We start from the raw sequence: 17,342 nt of genomic DNA, 5'->3' as shown, positions 1-17,342 counted from the left end.
TCTCTTGCTCTCAGATACTTTTATGACATTTATTCAGGAAACGAACGTATGCTGCTATTTGTAACAGCACTAAGAGCAGAGGGCTAATTTTTGGAAGGATCATAGCATCTGTGCGTGGTTGCCAAGGGTTCCTCTGATTTTTAACTTGTTGCATATTAAAGCCTTTGCCTTTTGTTTGTTTCTTGTCAACAGCCCTTTTGCTCATTGCACTTACATCTGCAGCTCTCAGAGAATCCCTATACTTCAGGAAGCATTTCCAGCAAAGAGACAGCTCCTGGGCTGCTGGTGGCAACAGGTGAGAACATAAGTGCTTGTAAGCACTCACCCATACCTCACTGGGAGACTGAAAATATACGAGATGTTTTCTGTTGGTGTAAAGCTTTCAGCTCCGTTTTGGCAAGCGCTGAGCTGATTCACATTAACTCCCATTTGCTAAGGGCTAGGAGAAGGCCTGTGGCCCCTGACTTCAAAAAAAGTTAATGCTTGTTAGGTATTTGTTGCTTTACAATAACACATATGCAGGTCTAAGCCCACACCTGTGAGGGATCATTACCAAGTGGTATTACGAACTCCTCTCACTTGACGTCACCGCAGTCGCTGATATAGGTGTCTACCTGTTTGCTGGAGTTATCATGAATGAGAATAGGGCCTATAATCATGGCTGTGCTCCTAGGATGTATCAGTATGTTCCACCTTTCGAGTAGCAAGCACAGAGTTGTCACAAAGCCTGCTGGTGGAAGTCTGGACTTCGTGAGTGCCTGTCTTGTGTATGGCACCTACTTTCAACTACGTCGTGCTCCAAGACTAGCAGCACTTCATTGACTCTGCATGGGTTGTTGTTACTGTGGGTTGTTCTGCAAAAGAGCCCTTTGGCAGGTTGCAGTGTTTTAATGGAGACCTGTTGTAACGTTTCATGGTGGCAATGGCTGATCCACTGTAATTAACCTGACAAACATCACATGCCCTGTGTCAAACACTAACCAGGACCGATGGGGCTACCAACCACACTCAGAACTTCCACAGCTCTGTGGGAGCTGCTGGGATAATAAAGCACTTTCTGAATGGCTGGTGCCATTGAAAGCTGGTCTCTGAAGCATGTCTAGCATTTTCACAGTGGAGCTTCTACCTATGCTCAAACATGTCCAAATAGCTTAACCATTCTTTCTAAGACTCCTTTGTCCTCTTCAGCCTAGCAGTGGCTTGCAATTATGTCACTGTAGCATATTGCCTATGTGAATTAACACTGTTTCTTCCAACCATTTCCATTGTCATGTCATTCTATGCTTCCTTGTGTCTGTCGGACTAAGCAGAACCTGAAAGACAGGTTCCCTTCATGACATGTGTATCTCGACAAGGGAAATACCATGTGATTTCCAGTTCAGTGAATGGAGTGAGAGAGTTTGGTTTAAACCTCCAGATCTTCCTGTGCATAGCCAAGTGGAGTCATCACTCCTGGAAGGTCACATTTGCAAGATGGATGCTTAGAAGCAAGCCGTACTTATGGTGCTGTGATTGCAGTGGCTTTTTTTTCTTTAACCTTTTAGGAAGCACATAGAGGCAGCAGTTAGATTCTAGGCACCGATCTAACTTGTTAGTAAATGAGGTTCTTTTCAAGCTGCCAGTGCATGGGATGTGAATGCTTTCCCAGTCTAACAATTAACCTTTCAAAGGCAGAATATAATTTTTGTCTTACTGCTTTGTACAAGAAAAAGCCTAACCTGTTGGGAATATCCACATCTGTTTCCACTAACCTGCTTCGCAACAACAGGCATGTCTCACCATGTTGGTGAATGTGTTCCAGGGTGAGCATTGCAACTATTCTCACAAGCATTAGTTGCTCAAACACTGTGTCTTACTCTTTGATTTACAGTGATACATTTCCAGCAATGATTGGAAACTTGGACTCCTGATACGAAGACAGAGGTTAGATTCTTGCAAAGACAAGAACTGTGCTTTAGTATCTAATGTACAGCTGCCAAATCTCTTAATTTGTTTGGAAGTTAGTTATGTTTGAATCCATGTAGCTGGAAGAAACTAGATGGGGAGAACGAAGAGCGTAATGGAACAGGTTTGCACAGAAAAACAGACAGAAAGAAGTGATAGCAACAGAATCTTCCCTTTTTACTTTCTTTCCTTTGGAAAAGTTTTTTCCAGTTTTGATATTTAAAATATGATGATACAAAACCTGCTCTTCTGCCTTCAAGTCAGTTTTGAATTCTTGAGGATTTCACTCATGATGTTTAGCCCTAATGAAAGGGCTGAACAAACCTTTGGACAGGCACAGAAGATTTATCCTTGTGTCCCTCTAGACTGTCTTTATATATGATTGCCCACTGCAGGTTTTCCTTATACTTTCATCTAAAGCAGTTGGTCACTTCTGCTGGTGTCAGGGAAGAAGATTATGTAGAGGGACAGTGTGACGTTTCCTACATCCTGAGCATTGATGGAAGACCCTTCCTTGAATTGTCCTGACTCCCTGAGCCAGAAATTTTATTTTTTGAAAGAGAGTTGTCACAACAATGGCTAGTTGGATTCTGTGATGGTGACAGGAGAGTGTCAACCCGCATCTGGGTTTTAATTTCTCATTTTCCAGCATTAAATGTCAGAAATTTAATTAACATTTTCATTAGTGTGTTTTTATTATGCTCTTGTTGGTGCTACAAATGTGAACCACCTCTCCCTTTGCTGTTTTTGAAGAAAAAATATTAGCTCTCCCTTTCTCCCATGGAAATTACACCTGCTTTAAAAACACTCATGTGGAGGGTGTAAGAGTGGCTCTCTGGGTAAACAATTCACAGGCTTTGAATAAAGAAGTCATGGGTTTGACCACAATATGATGGCTGTAGGTGATTATCATTGGGAGGCTTTTGACGGATTATCTGTCAGCGTTACATCTGCCTGCTTCCTGTGGCACAGAGGTTCATACCACTATAATCCCACCTAGCACTGATTGAAGGTACTTTGACAGACCAACAATCAAAACAGTTACTGAGTGCCTGTGGTAGCTTTCCCCCAACTACTGGGTGCTTTGGGAAGTGGGGAGGTGAGAACAAATTAGTTTAGAGCAGACCTGCATTGTTCAGTGAACCTGGTGCTTGTGGCAATTGTAAATCTGGAAGCAGAAGCAAAACGCTGCCCCACAGGACAGTGTGGGGAATAAGCTAATAAGGTCTATTCAGCGCTTTTGCAAGCTTTTTAGATGTTGGACATCTCAATCTTGCAACTATTGGGGGATGCTCAGAGATTCCAAAGGGCTGAGGATTGAGTCCAAGTGGATTATTTACTCTGCATTAAGGTTTATCATTGTAAGATTTGAGGTTCTCTATGCCATCGCAGACAAGAGACCTTGGACAAAAACCTGTTTCACACTCTGAGATGGTGTCTCCAAATGGTGTTCTGCTGTGCTTTGTCTGTATATGATTCAGGTTGATGTTTGAGGGGTTTTTTTTGCATTGCTTTGATGTGTGGCATATCCATTCCTTAATGCATGGTGGAGGGAAAGTAGCCCACGCTATAAGGCTGTCAGCAGAACAGTTTCCATCATAATGCAAATTCCAAGATTCACATTAAGAAACGTACCAAGTAACCGGTAAGTTTAAACTCACAGTTTAGGACTAGGTCAATGAGAGCAATCAACATTGTTTAGAATGCTGCTAGGTCTGGTCTCTACCTCTCTGTTGCAAAGCCGTTTGACCCACTTTAATTCTCTGAGCCGTTTCTGTCCCCAGATGAGGTTCATACCTAAACAAACAAGATTTCATTCAAGTGGAACTTTTACACCCATAATCATGGGCTTCAGTGGGGCCTGGGCTTCACCTTTAAATTCAGCTGTATTTGTAATTTCCCTTTGTTTGAGACCATCTCCTTTAGACAAGAAGTAGAGGCAATTACCTTACCCTTGACAAAGAATGGCAGATCACAGAGATGCAATGTCCCTACTAGAGCACAAAGACTACAAGTTCAGAGAAAACTGTGTATGAAATTAAAATATCTGGTAGCCAGGAACAGTGGCCACTATTCTGCTGCGATTCTGATGATTTGTATGCTCCAAATAAGCATGGGGTTTCATACACAGATTTTCAAATGTGTAGGTCCTTGCCTCCTAGAGTAAGCCTGCCTTTAGTGGCTTGCAATTATGGGCAATGCTATCTGTTAGGAAAATAAACTGATAATACTGTTTCTCACTTGTAAATGAGTGTTGCCACCTGACCATGGCATTGGTTTTAGATGATAATAGAATCAAGAACGACAGAAAAATCACTGGTCAGGTCAAGTAATTTTGATTTCTTGGGAAAATGCAGTTCTGTGTTTATCCATACAAGAATGTCTGACACTTGTGTTGCAGGCAATATTGGCTCTGAGCTTTCCTACACTGACGCTGGTATGTTCATCTCTTCTGATGGTGGAAATTCCTGGAGACAGGTATGTTTTGCAGAGCAAAGGAAGACATGGAACCTTGTGATATTCCTTTATGTCTTTTAAGTTGTCCCTTCCTAGTGGAGTGGAGCACTCATGCAGTACCTAATTTGTTTGCAGATCTTTGAAGAGGAATACAACGTGTGGTTTCTGGACTGGGGAGGGGCACTGGTGGCTATGAAACACACATCAGTGCCTGTCCGGCACATGTGGTAAGGAAACTAGTTACTTTGAGAAGGTTTCCTGATGGGGATAAGCTGACAGTTGTGCTAACATTTGTGTCACCTGGTCAACATCTGCTAGTGTTTATAAAATGAGCAAATGAGATCATTCCCATCTGTGTTTTACTGTAATTTTGGTTTTATTGATTAATATAATGATTATTATACCGTTTTATAATGACTATATACATAATCCCACACATATATGAATTACTCTTCACACTAGTAATTTACTATGAGACTTCAGGTGGTGTTTCTTTCCCACAGACACATAAATACTGGGTAGGAAGTCATCCTTTGTGCTTCAGGTATTTCTGAGAGGATGTGTGCCTCACTTCTGCTTTTTCTTTACAGAATTTAGTATTAAACTGGTAAGACAGATAAAGGGAGGGAGAGGAGAGAGCAGCAGGTATTGATAAGGACAATAGAGATATATTGCTAACACTGCTGTCTCTTATAGGATTCTTCTATCAATTACCAGAGATACAGAAGTGCCAACTGAATAGAGTTGAAGGTGAAATAGGGCAAAATGATTCTCACTTGAAGATACTGTTTTGCTATAAATGGGTTTTAACGGTCTAAGCACTAAAGATACTGCTCAAAATTAACCTTGCCTTTGCTCCTCTTATTCCTGTGCCAGCTAAGCATTGGAGAAAGGCATTCTGAAATTCAGAACGAACCTTTTTTACAGAAAATGTGTGTATTAGCATCACTTTCAGTCTCTGGTCTTGAGTGAAAAAGGGGCTTGGCTAAGGGACTGACCTACCCAGCTTCTAATGTTGTTTAGAAGTGAATTAGTTAGAAATAGCCTTCAGAGACAACATTTGTGTTCCTGTCTGCAAGATTGAGTTGTCTGTCAGTTTGATGGTTCTAAGTACAGGCTATCTCATTCTCTTCATGCAGAAGAAGAAATGTGGCCTTCAGTCAAATAGAAGAGAGCAATGGTGTTTGGCAACACTGATGAGGTGTTAAGGTTTCCTTTACCTGAGTCATTATTCTACAAAATCCTTTAGTTAAGTAACAGTCATTCCAGAGCTGGAGACAGTCTGTCTTTACCCATCACAAGATAATGTTCCAGAGATGTACCTTAAGAACATTAATGTCTACCTTTTCAGTATGAAAAGCTTCTGGACTTTATAATCCTGACCTGACAGATAACTCTGGGATGACTGCATCATAAATTTCTATTAAAGTTTGAATATGTTGCATTTGAGCACGTTTTTTTACCACCTGAGCTAAAGAAATGACTGCTTTAGGTTTTTTTGTGTGATAGTGGACTGTTAACCACAGGGTATATTGACTCATATTCCTAAGGCTTTCTAATTTTTCTGGCTTAGGGGAACCAAGTTTTCTTTCAGAAGTCTGTGTCTCCATGTGTGATTACAAGCAAGTCATTATATGCAAAGTGAGGGTTGTGATCTTTGTCTTGCTTTCTGGTGTTCACGAAACAGGTTCATTTGTTTTATCATAAGAAAGCTTGTTACAGTCATAACTTAATACACGTAGTCTTACTACGTCAGGAACAGGGATTAGTCTATGCCAACATCTTCTTGCTAACAGCCTCCATAACTAGACATAGAGAGGAGTGTAGTAACTAGGCAGACTCCAGCTTTCTCTCTGTGGTTGGAATGTGGTGTTGTGTGACTTACAAACATTTACTTCTGATATGTAACTCAGTAGTGATGACTATTCCTGAACTGCCCTCAAGAAAGAGGACATCAAGTCCATGTTGAAGTCTTTAGATCAAACCAAGTATGAGCCAAGGCAGGAGAAGTGCGTGTTAGCCAAGGGTAGGTGTCACCAGCAGTAGGTACATCAGGCTGTGGCAAGTTAAGCTCTGGAAGAGTGAATGGTGAGCCACTTACTTACTGAAAGAGCTTTAAGTCATGTATTAACCATTTATTACTATGTTATTCAAGCCAGCTGTAACTGTTTTAATTGTGTCTTACCTCCTGAAGGCTCTTTGGAAGTAAAAAACGTGTTGTATACAGGTGCCCGTACTTAAGATGTTAGGAAAGATTTGGTCACAGGTTGACTTTCCATAGGAGCTAAGACTCCAGTTCACATTTGTTTACTTTGCAGAGGTTCCTTTTGTTCTCTCTTTTCACTAAGTCTCATGAAATGGGATGTGCAGTACTGTGAGAGCCCCACACTCTCTATTAAACAAGATAAGTAAGTAGTGATTTAGAGCTGCTATCGATAAGGTCCAAGAGGTTTCCTCCAAAAGGGTGCCCTTAGGAGTTTTGGAATTTGCTTCATATTGCCTCGGTAAGGCACCTGTTCTAAGGGCAGGAGTGGAATAGATTAAAGGGTGCATTTATATCTATTAGTTCTCAGGCTGAGACATTGTACAGTAAGTTTCATCCTGGTGAAAAGAGGGGTGGGTAATTGAAAAGCTGAGAGAACTTTAGCTAAGCTAATGAAGCATGCTGTTCCCTAGAAATTGAAATGCTATTTAGATAGATAAGAATGGAAGCAGAATAGCATACAAATGCACAGGTGTGTGGGAAGATACATACATTTAAATAAATAGATTTAGGGCAGATAAGCTTTTTGTATGCTGTTGTACTCCCAGCTTTCTGCCTTTGGTCTGTAGTCAGCTTCCTGTTATGGCAAATGTGCATTGTGAATCGGGTGAAGGTGTTTTGGTAGGTGCTGTGAGAGACAGATACTTAGCAAATGGTGACTGCAAGCCTTGACTTTCCACACTAGAGATCTGAGGTTGGTGTAAACCATTGTCTGTAATACTTACTACAGTGGCTTCCTGCTCCCTTGATGGCATCTCACGTAATGTTCCTGATGTTACCTTCTTGGAGTGGAGAGGGTTCAGTTTCCAGCAAGACCGACCATTTCAGACAAATCTGGGTGCTCAGATGCATGGGCACACACACATATGCATCCTCCCAAAACTTTCTCACCTGGAAAAGAAGGCAAACTTCTTTTTTATGCTCCATTTGAAATGAGAAGTGTTTCCTGCTATTCAGAGAAGTTTGTGCCATGATTGTCTCTTTGATAATGTCCATCGAGAGTAATCTGTCAGCTTTCACAGCCCAGGTACCCTGCTGAATTATAGAGAACTCTAACGACCCTGCTGAGAGAGGATCAAATAATTTTATAGCCAGTAAACCTTTGTGCTTCTCTGTTTGTTCTTCCTTTGCTGGTATAATTTGGAGCTAAAATTCTGGGCAGAAATTGTGCAGAAGCAGTTGTGTGGAGAATCTAGGGGCAGAGAGAAACTTGGTTGCTTTCAGAACTGATTGTGGGCGGCAGCTCTGGGATCTGGATGCTGACAACCTGTCTTTCCTGCTGCAGTAGCAGCTGGGTGTGCACCCCCTTCTCTGGCTGCTTTCCCTCCTGCTGTGGGCACAGACTATCAGGGTGATGTGAGGGCTGGGAAGTTGCGAGCTGACCGATGTCCTTGGACAACGTGGTGGGATCTCACAGGCAAGGCCCATCCCACTGCCCCAGCTAGGAGCAGGGCAGCCAGGGGCAGCCGCAGCCCTGGGCATCAGGCAGGTTACTGGGGACAGGGACGGGCTGAGGCCAGGCTGGGACATCACCCTGCCTGTCAGACCCATGGCCAGACATTCCCGTGGTGTCAGTGGGACTCCTGGGCCATAGATGAGGTGGAGGAGGCTATGAGGGAGGCTGGGAAGAGGTGCTAAGGCAGGGGCCACCGAAGTCCTGACCCAGTCTGTCTGTTGGTGTGGTCAGTTAGACTGTTCATTCACCTGTTCCTTTGCAGTTGTTAGAGATAGAGAGGTTGCTGGGGTGTACCTGGGAGTGGGGTTTGCTAATGCTCCTCTGCTAATCTAAAAGCCTGTTGTACTAACTCTAATTCAACCAAGACCCTGTCAGCTGGGCTAGGACACACATACTCTCTGATAAAAACAGAAAGTAAGGCACATGATGTTTGTGGATATGGACAGACAATCAAAACCCACTGATTCACCCTGGCTTATCACTAACAGCGTGAATGCTCTCAGCCTCGAAGAAGGGAATTGTGTTAATTTTAACCAGCATACAACTTTGCTTTACAACTCTAACAGGCAAAAAAGCGTCCAAACTAACCACTGACTGCAGCTAAGTTTGGTTTCCTTCCTCCACCTCTCCGTAAAGTGGAGGTCCACCTCTGAGACGGCTTGCAAAGAAGTATTAATAGGGCTAGAGACATTGTTGCTAATGACATACGGCATTGATACATCCATGGGTCAAAACGATCTGTGACATTGACAGAAATTTCTGTGCATTCAGGCCAGGTCTGTTTATGTTCTGAATGATGCCTCCTGTCACATGCTATTGCGGATTCAGAATCAGGGCTTGGCAATGCCCCTTGATCACTTGAGGTCTGATGTACAGCTGGATCAAGTATATTCATGTCCTTATTGCCAATTTTTATACTTTCTAAGGCTTTGATCTTTCAAAGTATACCAGGAGCATGAATAAGTGGGCTGAGAAATGGCAAAGATTGGTGCCTGCCTATAGATCTAGCTTCTGGAGCTTGCAGAGCTCAGCCAACGTTTAATTGCTGCAGTTGCTCTGGAGTAAGTCTTTTTATGTGTAAAAATCTTCTCTGCTTCTATCCCAGGGTGAGTTTTGATGAGGGAAGATCCTGGAGTAAATACAGTTTCACATCAACACCACTTTTTGTGGATGGATCCCTTGTAGACCCTGGCACAGAGACCCAGATAATGACGTAAGTATAACAGCTTTTAACTTTTAAAAAATGTGATGGCAGGAGCTGTGCATGGAGATTCCCAAGCGCATGGTGAGCCTCATTGTGTGCAGTGCAGCATTATGCAGTGTTACTTGAAGGCATGGTGCTGTTCTGTGGCTTTTGCTGATGGTCACAGACCCAGGTGGGGTGTCCATGCATCCTGTGGCAAACAGATGATGCTGCCAATCTCTTCCCAGTAGTGGCAGGGGGTATAACTGGGAGATATGCTCCCAAGCTGTAGCTTGGGGGTTCGAATAGGACAGCAGATAAATCTGCTTCTCTGGGAAGTCGTGTGTCCCTGGTTAGATTACACAGGAGTTGTGATATCACCATCCCTGGAAGTTTTCAAGCCTTGTCTAGAAGTCACATCTGTCCTGTACTGTAGTTCTGTAGTTGATGACAGTCTGTCTTGGAGTAAGAGTTTGGACTAGTGACATCCAGAGGTCCCATCTCGTAAATACTGCTGAGATTGTGTTCCTTGGTGGCCCAGAGACTACAGTGTTCTTCAGAGGCTGGAGATCTGTATGGTTGCACCTAATGACAGTTCTGTGCTTCCTCCAGTTGTGGACCTTGACTGTCTTCTGAGACTGCTGCTGGGTATGAATATCCTGAAACATCATTGCTTGCTATCTGCAGTGTGGGCTCTACATCTGGTTTTACTCAAGCTAAAGGTATTCTCAGTGTGCATATGCAGAGCTGAGCTCAGAAAAACCTTCCTGATCTGGGGTGTAGTGTGCTATGATTCACCCATATCATAGAATTGTGGAATCATAGAATGGTTTGGGATGGAAGGGACCTTCAAAGGTCATCTAGTCCAACCCCGCCTTGCAGTGAGCAGGAACATCTTCAACTAGATCAGGTTGCCCAAAGCCCCATCCAATGTGACCTTTAATGTTTCCAGGGATGGGGCATCTACCATGTCTCTGGGCAATCTGTTCCAGTGTTTCACCACCCTCATTGGAAAAAAAATTTCTTCCTTCTATCTAGCTAAAGTCTCCCCTCTTTTAGTTTAAAACCATCACCCCTTGTCTTGTGGCAACAAGCCTTGCTAAAAAGTCTGTCCCCATCTTTCAGTACTGGAAGGCTGCAATAGGGTCTTCCCAGAGCCTTCTCTTCTCCAGGCTGAACAACCCTGTTTCTCAGCCTGTCCTCATGGGGAGGTACTCCCTCCCTCTGATCATTTTTGTGACCTTTGGATGCTCTCCAACAGGTTCATGTTCTTCCTGTGCTGAGGACTCCAGAGCTGGACCCAGTACTCTAGGCGAGGTCTGACGAGAGTGGAGTAGAGGGGGAGAATCATTTCTCTCGACCTGCTGGCCACGCTTCTTTTGATGCACCCAGGATACAGTTGGCTTTCTGGGCTGTGAATGCACGTTGCTGGTTCATGTCCAGCTTTTCATCCACCGCTACACCCAATCCTTCTCCACAGGGCTGCTCTCAATCCCATCATTCCCCAGCCTGTATTGCGGAGTACTTGTTTGCATAGAAAAATATCTGTGCATCTGCTGCCTTGCTATCTGCAAATATTGCCCCTATTTTTGCAAAGAGCAAAACACAACAGCATATGACATACCTGTGAGCCTTTTCACTAGACTGCTGTGAGCATCCTGTTGGGGAAATATATGCCAATTCCCAGCTAAAGATTGGAGCCTGCATTCCGTTCACTCTTTGCATTTTTCTCCAAATGCAGCAATAATGTGTCGCTTTCTTATTGGTTAATATGGTTGTTTTCTGTGAAGTTCTTTGTGCAATGCGCAGTGTGTATCACTTTCCAACCACACACCCATGCAGACACATACACGTGCAGACACAGATCTGAGCTCAAATAAATCTGCACATCAGCACCTTCATTGAAATCAATGGAGCCAATCAGTTTCAACTAGCTGTGGATTTATAAATCAATGCAGTTTTCTTTTGAGATGAAAGATGCATTGTAAAGCTAAGGTTATCGTTACTTATATCTTTGTAGTCTTCCGATGAACTGAGTTATCTTGCTGAATATCATGTATCAGCTTTGTTGAGAGCTGACTCTTTCCTTTTGAAATCTTGGCAGGCATATTATTATTGCTGTTCTTATTGATATTGTTTTTATTATTACTGTCATCGTTAGCAATTTTTTAAACTGTTCTTAATAGTCTGTAAAAGCCATACAAAGCAATTTCACATGATACTTGCCATAAATGTTTAGAGAAATTTCTATCCACAGTATTAGAGGAACTGAGGAGGAAAGAGCCCATTTATAAAGCCCATATGCAAACCATTTGTATGCAGATCACTTACATATTTCTCACAATGAGAATTTTAGTGAACTCATCTATAAGTGTGGTGCAGGATCATGCTGAGCTTGTGGAAGCTTTGGCTGAAAAAGAATCAATGCCTTTTTGTTGCTACTGGCCATCCTCTGAACCAAGGTAACACATGGTGGTTGGATGTATGTGGAATTTATGTTTGCAGGTAGAAATCCCATCGATTTCAAGAAGCTGATGAGAGGAGCACAATGGTTTGGGGTTAGCATCCCCCGGCTGATGATGGGATCAGTGGGAGCTCTTAGAGCTCTCTCAGAGCAGAAGCAGGGCTGAGGCAGAGAAAGCAAGACTGTACTCCTATTTGTGCACTGCCAGACTGGGTGGATTAGTGGTTTTTAAAGATTTATCTTTCATCCTGGAAAATGAAAAATATTTCATCTAGTGGTCTCGGCTGATTCCTGCTAGGGAAAATGTCTTCCATTGTTTTGCATCAAAGTGGTCTGTGTTAAACCTCCTCCAAAAAAGAGTATTCTGGGGGGGGAATGTGTATTAAATAGTCATTATACTCCAACTGTTATTAACGTATTGCATTATTAACAACATTATATCATAATGCTATCTTATTAAAATCCGTATATCAGTAGAATGATTATTATTCCCAACCTTAATTTTGTGGCACATCCTGTGAGGGGCTCTCTGGGCTGTAGGAAGCAGCAACAGTTTTAGCGCAAAATTTCATACCACTTCATGGCTGTTACGTAAGCAGTTGCAGCGGCTGTCTGTATTGTACAAGCATCCTAGGCTTTTTGCATCTTCTGTGCTTTGTGCTGTGTATGCATGTCCTAAGACAGTCCTAAATGATATACCAGGGTAGTAAAATCTATAGATTTGCATAGAGGGGCACTATATGATTCTGAGCATCTTAGTATACTTTGAATCGGGAGCTTCTTTTAGTGGAGAATTGGACAAGATGTCTTGCAGGTGTTTGTTCCAACCTAAATTATTCTATGATTTTGTTATTTCATATGGCTGTAAGAATGTGAGAATAAATGATTTGCTTACAAGCATAGCTGAATGGTCTCTGCTAAGAATGTAGTTTTGTGACACTCAGGGAAGTACTGCAAGACTGTGTGAGCTGGTCTAACTTGGAGCTACTGCCTAACCAAGGTGACTTCCTTCCTCTGTTCCTGGCTGATCATCCACCAAATTCACTATTGTTTTGGCACTCATGTCATCTGACAAGATGGACAGTTCAGCTCCCTTAGTGTCACAGCACTTCAAGAGAAGTGTACCAAAGCGCATTGCAGTGTGTGGTGCAGGTGTGAGGAAAGCAGCTCTAGAAAATAAAGGGTCCTTTAGGAGAATAACTCGAGTGTATATGAATGATCGGTTAGGCACGGTCTTAGGTGACCCCATGAGTGCCTAGAAAGCACCCACTTTTTTGAAATCTACATTTCTGTCCTGCAGCCCTCACTGGTGACTAGTATATCTTTTAAAGATTTCATATTCTAGTGGGTCAGATCTAATATTTTCTGTGCTGACATGCCATAGGCATAGCATGTTACTTGCCTGAAGTTGTCCACCAGGGGGAAGGACATGACATTCTTCTAGCTGATAGTGATATATCCTAACAGAAGTAGTATTTGCTCAAGAGAGTTGCTAGTCTGTACCATTCAAGTCGAAGACAAGATGGTTTTGTGAGTCCAGAGAAGGTCTTTACGTTGTTCCAGCTCTGATTCATAATTATTACCTCTGCCACTTCATCTCCTGAGCTAAGCATCTCTCCAAACCTGCATAAAGAGAAATAACCTTTTTTGCTTCACAACCCTGCAGAGCTTTGCCAACATTTTAGCAGGCTCATTACACACGTGTGTGCACTCATTTATAGATGAGCTTCATTAAGTTTGTCTGCGCTCATAAATATGTATTTATGTAGACACACCCACATATGTGTGTATAAATATATATGTTTCTATGTATGTAAACCTAATGATCCATATATATCTGTGTAGGCATCATTGAGCATTAATGTTTTCAGTGAGAGGATTTAATACAAGCTGGTATGCCATCACTGCTGTCCTTGACTGTGTGTATGTTAGAAAATGTTCCTGGCTGTAAATGAATAGGCTATGAGCCCTGGTCCTTTCCAATACCTGCTGGTTTACATGGCCATGCAGTTTTATCAGAGATGAAGTGAGGGCTTTTGTTTTTCCAGGAGACCCGTAAAATTACTGGCAATCCATCACTGGGTGGCAGAATGAGTAAGTAATTGAGAAGTGTTGGAAAAGGAGAGATGGATGCTGGGAGAGGTTTGAGGTGAGAAAGAGAGCATTAAGAGCACAGGCCATACCGAGTCACACCAGACGTCCCTCTAGCTCAGTTCCATGCTTCAACAGTGGAAGGTAGAGGATGCTACATAGAGATATATATATAAAAATTCCCTTGTGCACTTCTCTCATTTACAGAAATTTGCAAAAAGGGACTTCCTTGGCCAAAAATAGTATTCTTTGTATTTCTAAGACATTAATGGTTTTTTCTAATTTTTGAAGGTTTTTTTCCCCCCCTATATCCCTTTAAAGATTTAGCAGTCACATTATCATGTGCCCAGGAGTTCCATGAGTTAACTCTTATTCTGACTTGTGGAAGACATCAACAAAGTATGTACAGGTATGAAGGCAACGTGGACAGATTCTCATTAGGACTCAGCAGAGATTCAGCAAATTGAGTATGAGAGAGGAGCAAAAAGTCCCAGGACCAAGCTCCCACTGAGTTCAAGATCACATGGGAACCAAGAGTCATTTTCCTGTCACTTTCTATTACCTTGCCTCCATAGCTGGCACCCATGCTAGCAGTCACAGCAAACAAGAGAAGAGGTGAGTGGATGGCAGAAACATCAAGAGATTGTTTTTCCTCGAAGGAATTTATGTTGTTGTCTACTATGCATAAAAAAAAGACATAGAGTTCCTCAATTCCTGCAGCCCAGTGGAAGCCTTCAAACTCTCCTGACATCAATCTGGTTTCTTTTCACTTCACACTCCTTGAGAAAAAGGCTGTCTGAAAAAAAAAGATTTTCTTCTGCAACTTCTGCTGCTGCTGAGCTCAGCAGAGGATTTGGTGAAGAGGGAATCTGGAGGAAAGATTTCACCAGAGGTCAGCGGTAAACTAAATCCAACTTGCAACTTCCAGTACAGAAAGCAACAGAAGGAATCTTGTGGGGGTGCTGTTGTGGTGAAAGACTCTGAATTCTATCTTTGTTTATCTTCACTTCTTTTGGGAGCCAGGGCTGACCAGCCAGCCTATGCATACTCTCAACTCTACCAAAACTGCAGGGTTTCTGAAAGATTGGAGGGCAGACTTCAAAACCTGGTTTATTCAAATTGTGTAGGTACCATTAGATAACTAGAAAGGACTAGTAGGTTTTAATTGTTGTCCCCATTATGGTTTTATCTCACATTTTAGTTCTCCTTTTTATTTTTATTGCAATATCTTTGTGGTGCAACTGGCTTTATTATTGTCTATGGATTTTACTGCAAGGCTCTGATACGTCCTTGTGAGTCCATTGCTGTGCAAACTGCAGTGTGTAAACCTATGTAAAGACTCTTCAGAATAAGGTCCATGAAATTAAAATGGATCTATGAAAATAATGACTGCACACAGAAAAAAAAATTTAGAACTTGATCTGAGAGCAGAAATATAATTATTAAGTTAGGAAACCTTAATGATTGACATTTGCCATAGTGAGTTGCATTCCTGTATCATCTGATCTAATTTCAGAGCCTTCTGGAAGTAATGAATAGTTGGGCCTTTGCAAGAAATGATCAATCTGTTAATGCCATCAAGCGACTTTACAACGGATAAGAAAATGTGTGTTATAGGAATTCCCATTTTATCCCAGCAGATGATCAGTTTATACCCTGGAGTAAGACAGTTGATTACCCATATCATTAACTTCATTTGCAAGACTTAAAAACATTATTAACGATCACAGATTAATCAGTGTCTCCCTCCTCCCATCTCCCTCCCTGCCAGAAGAGCGCTCTATTCGTTAGCCTTTGGATTGCTACATGAATTCACCTAAACAGCCCACAGAGGCACAATATTGATTTTGCTACTGATGCTTGCAGTATGAGCTGAGGTCTTTCTGTGGCACCTGAATAGACAAGTCAGGTGATGAGGACATCTGCTTAGAGTAATCTTTCTCAGACAGCATCGTGTGATTTACTGGGCATTAGGAAGAGGATGTCTGTGACCTGATATCACCTCCCAGCAGTTGCACCACGTACTCAGAAAATTGCTGGCAGGAACAATAATGCATGGAGAAGGCTCTGTGGCATGTAAAGTCTATCTTTGGCTTTCTGAGGCAAACATTACTGTCATTTTAGTCAAGTGCTATTCGTAGATAGTATATCAAATATGCTAAAGAGATCAGCATTGATAGTTGTATTCCACAGGTAGGGAAATTGAGGCAGAACAATGGACATGCCCGTGGTCACTCATGGGGAGAGCTTGGCATTAAATCCGATCTCCTGAGTCCCAGATGAGTACCCCACTGTGCAGACTTTTCCCTTTCCTTAGGGGGAAGGAGATGCTGAGTCATGTCTGTAATGCTCAGACAAAGTGGATGGTGAGATAAGCATGTGCAGGGTGGAGGACTAGAAAAAGGTGTGCTGACTGGAGGCTTTTTATTCACTGAAGTGAATAAAAAAAGCTCTTACAGAAGGAGTCAGAATGAGTAGCAGCCTGATAGATGATTTCTTTTCCCTAAGTAAAAGGACAAGTTTTGCCAATGAAAATACAATCCACATATTCTCATCTAGCAGCTAATGTGTTTTGTTTCTTATGCTTTTAAGTAAGGACAGATGGATTCTAGATCTCGTGCTGTCCTCCTGCTAGCAGCTGAGCTGGACTGAATGAAGCCCTCAGGCTTGGTGTGGCGTACGTGGCCAGGCGTAGGGTGCTGTGCACACATAAGTTCCTCATAGCCTTTCACCTTTCTGTTAGAGCAAGCCATAAAATATTCTGGTGCCCTGATTCCAGCAGCCCTTAGGCGGCTGAGAAACCATATGGCCTCAGCACCTTTTCAGCTCAGCCTGGCCCTGTCTCGCATGGGTCAGAGGGCTGTACAGCACACCAGCTTTTCTGGAGCTGGGAAGATTCAGCGCTGGGTTGGCCACAGAGTTCACTGTAACAGATTTTTCATCGTTGGGCTGCAGTGAGTGTCAAAGAGTAGTTCGCCAGAGGAACCACACTATAGTTAGAGGCATCTCACATAGTTCAGGTAGTGCTACAAGCCTTTATTCTTAAGGAGAGCTTGTCCTTTTGTGGTCATTGTACATGGTTTCCTTGTTTCATGATTCCTTTTGACCCAAACCTGTAAATATTCCCCCACTATAGCTGGTCAGCCATTTCATCATGCTGTTGCCCAACCGGGTACGGATCTTCCTGAACCATCTTCTCTCTTATATCCTGATCTAGACAAAGCTTGTCATCCTGCTCCACCACACACTGTCCCTGTCACATGTATTTGGAACTTACATGTTCTGAGCAACAGGTTCCACGTTGTATTGGACATTGCTGGTTGGAAATCCACTGACTCATAGGATGAAAGACTGAAATGACTGCATGTCATATCCAGCTTCTGGCAAAGGGGCAGCACTTCCTTCTGCTGGGACCGCAGACACGTTAGCGGGGGAAACACGGAGATCACTGACACCTGCCTGTATCTGTTCTAGAAAAAGGAGG

General features: G+C 42.6%; 1 protein-coding gene across 1 annotated transcript in view; it reads left to right on the top strand.

Moving 5' to 3' along the window:
• LOC104491593 (VPS10 domain-containing receptor SorCS3-like) overlaps positions 1-17,342 on the top strand; it is a gene marked incomplete at its 3' end in the record, with an annotated part of 133,212 nt that overhangs the window by 98,536 nt on the left and 17,334 nt on the right. Inside the window, exons 10-13 of the mRNA XM_010134043.1 lie at positions 193-295; positions 4,346-4,422; positions 4,537-4,628; positions 9,226-9,333. Of these exons, the coding sequence (XP_010132345.1) occupies positions 193-295; positions 4,346-4,422; positions 4,537-4,628; positions 9,226-9,333 (380 nt within the window). The remainder of the gene's footprint in view (positions 1-192; positions 296-4,345; positions 4,423-4,536; positions 4,629-9,225; positions 9,334-17,342) is intronic.

The sequence above is a fragment of the Buceros rhinoceros genome, unplaced genomic scaffold (genome assembly GCF_000710305.1).
Source record: "Buceros rhinoceros silvestris isolate BGI_N320 unplaced genomic scaffold, ASM71030v1 scaffold4634, whole genome shotgun sequence".
In the NCBI taxonomy this organism is placed as follows: domain Eukaryota; kingdom Metazoa; phylum Chordata; class Aves; order Bucerotiformes; family Bucerotidae; genus Buceros; species Buceros rhinoceros.
Note: the sequence above shows the minus strand (reverse complement) of the source record. Positions and strands in the feature narration are given on the sequence as shown.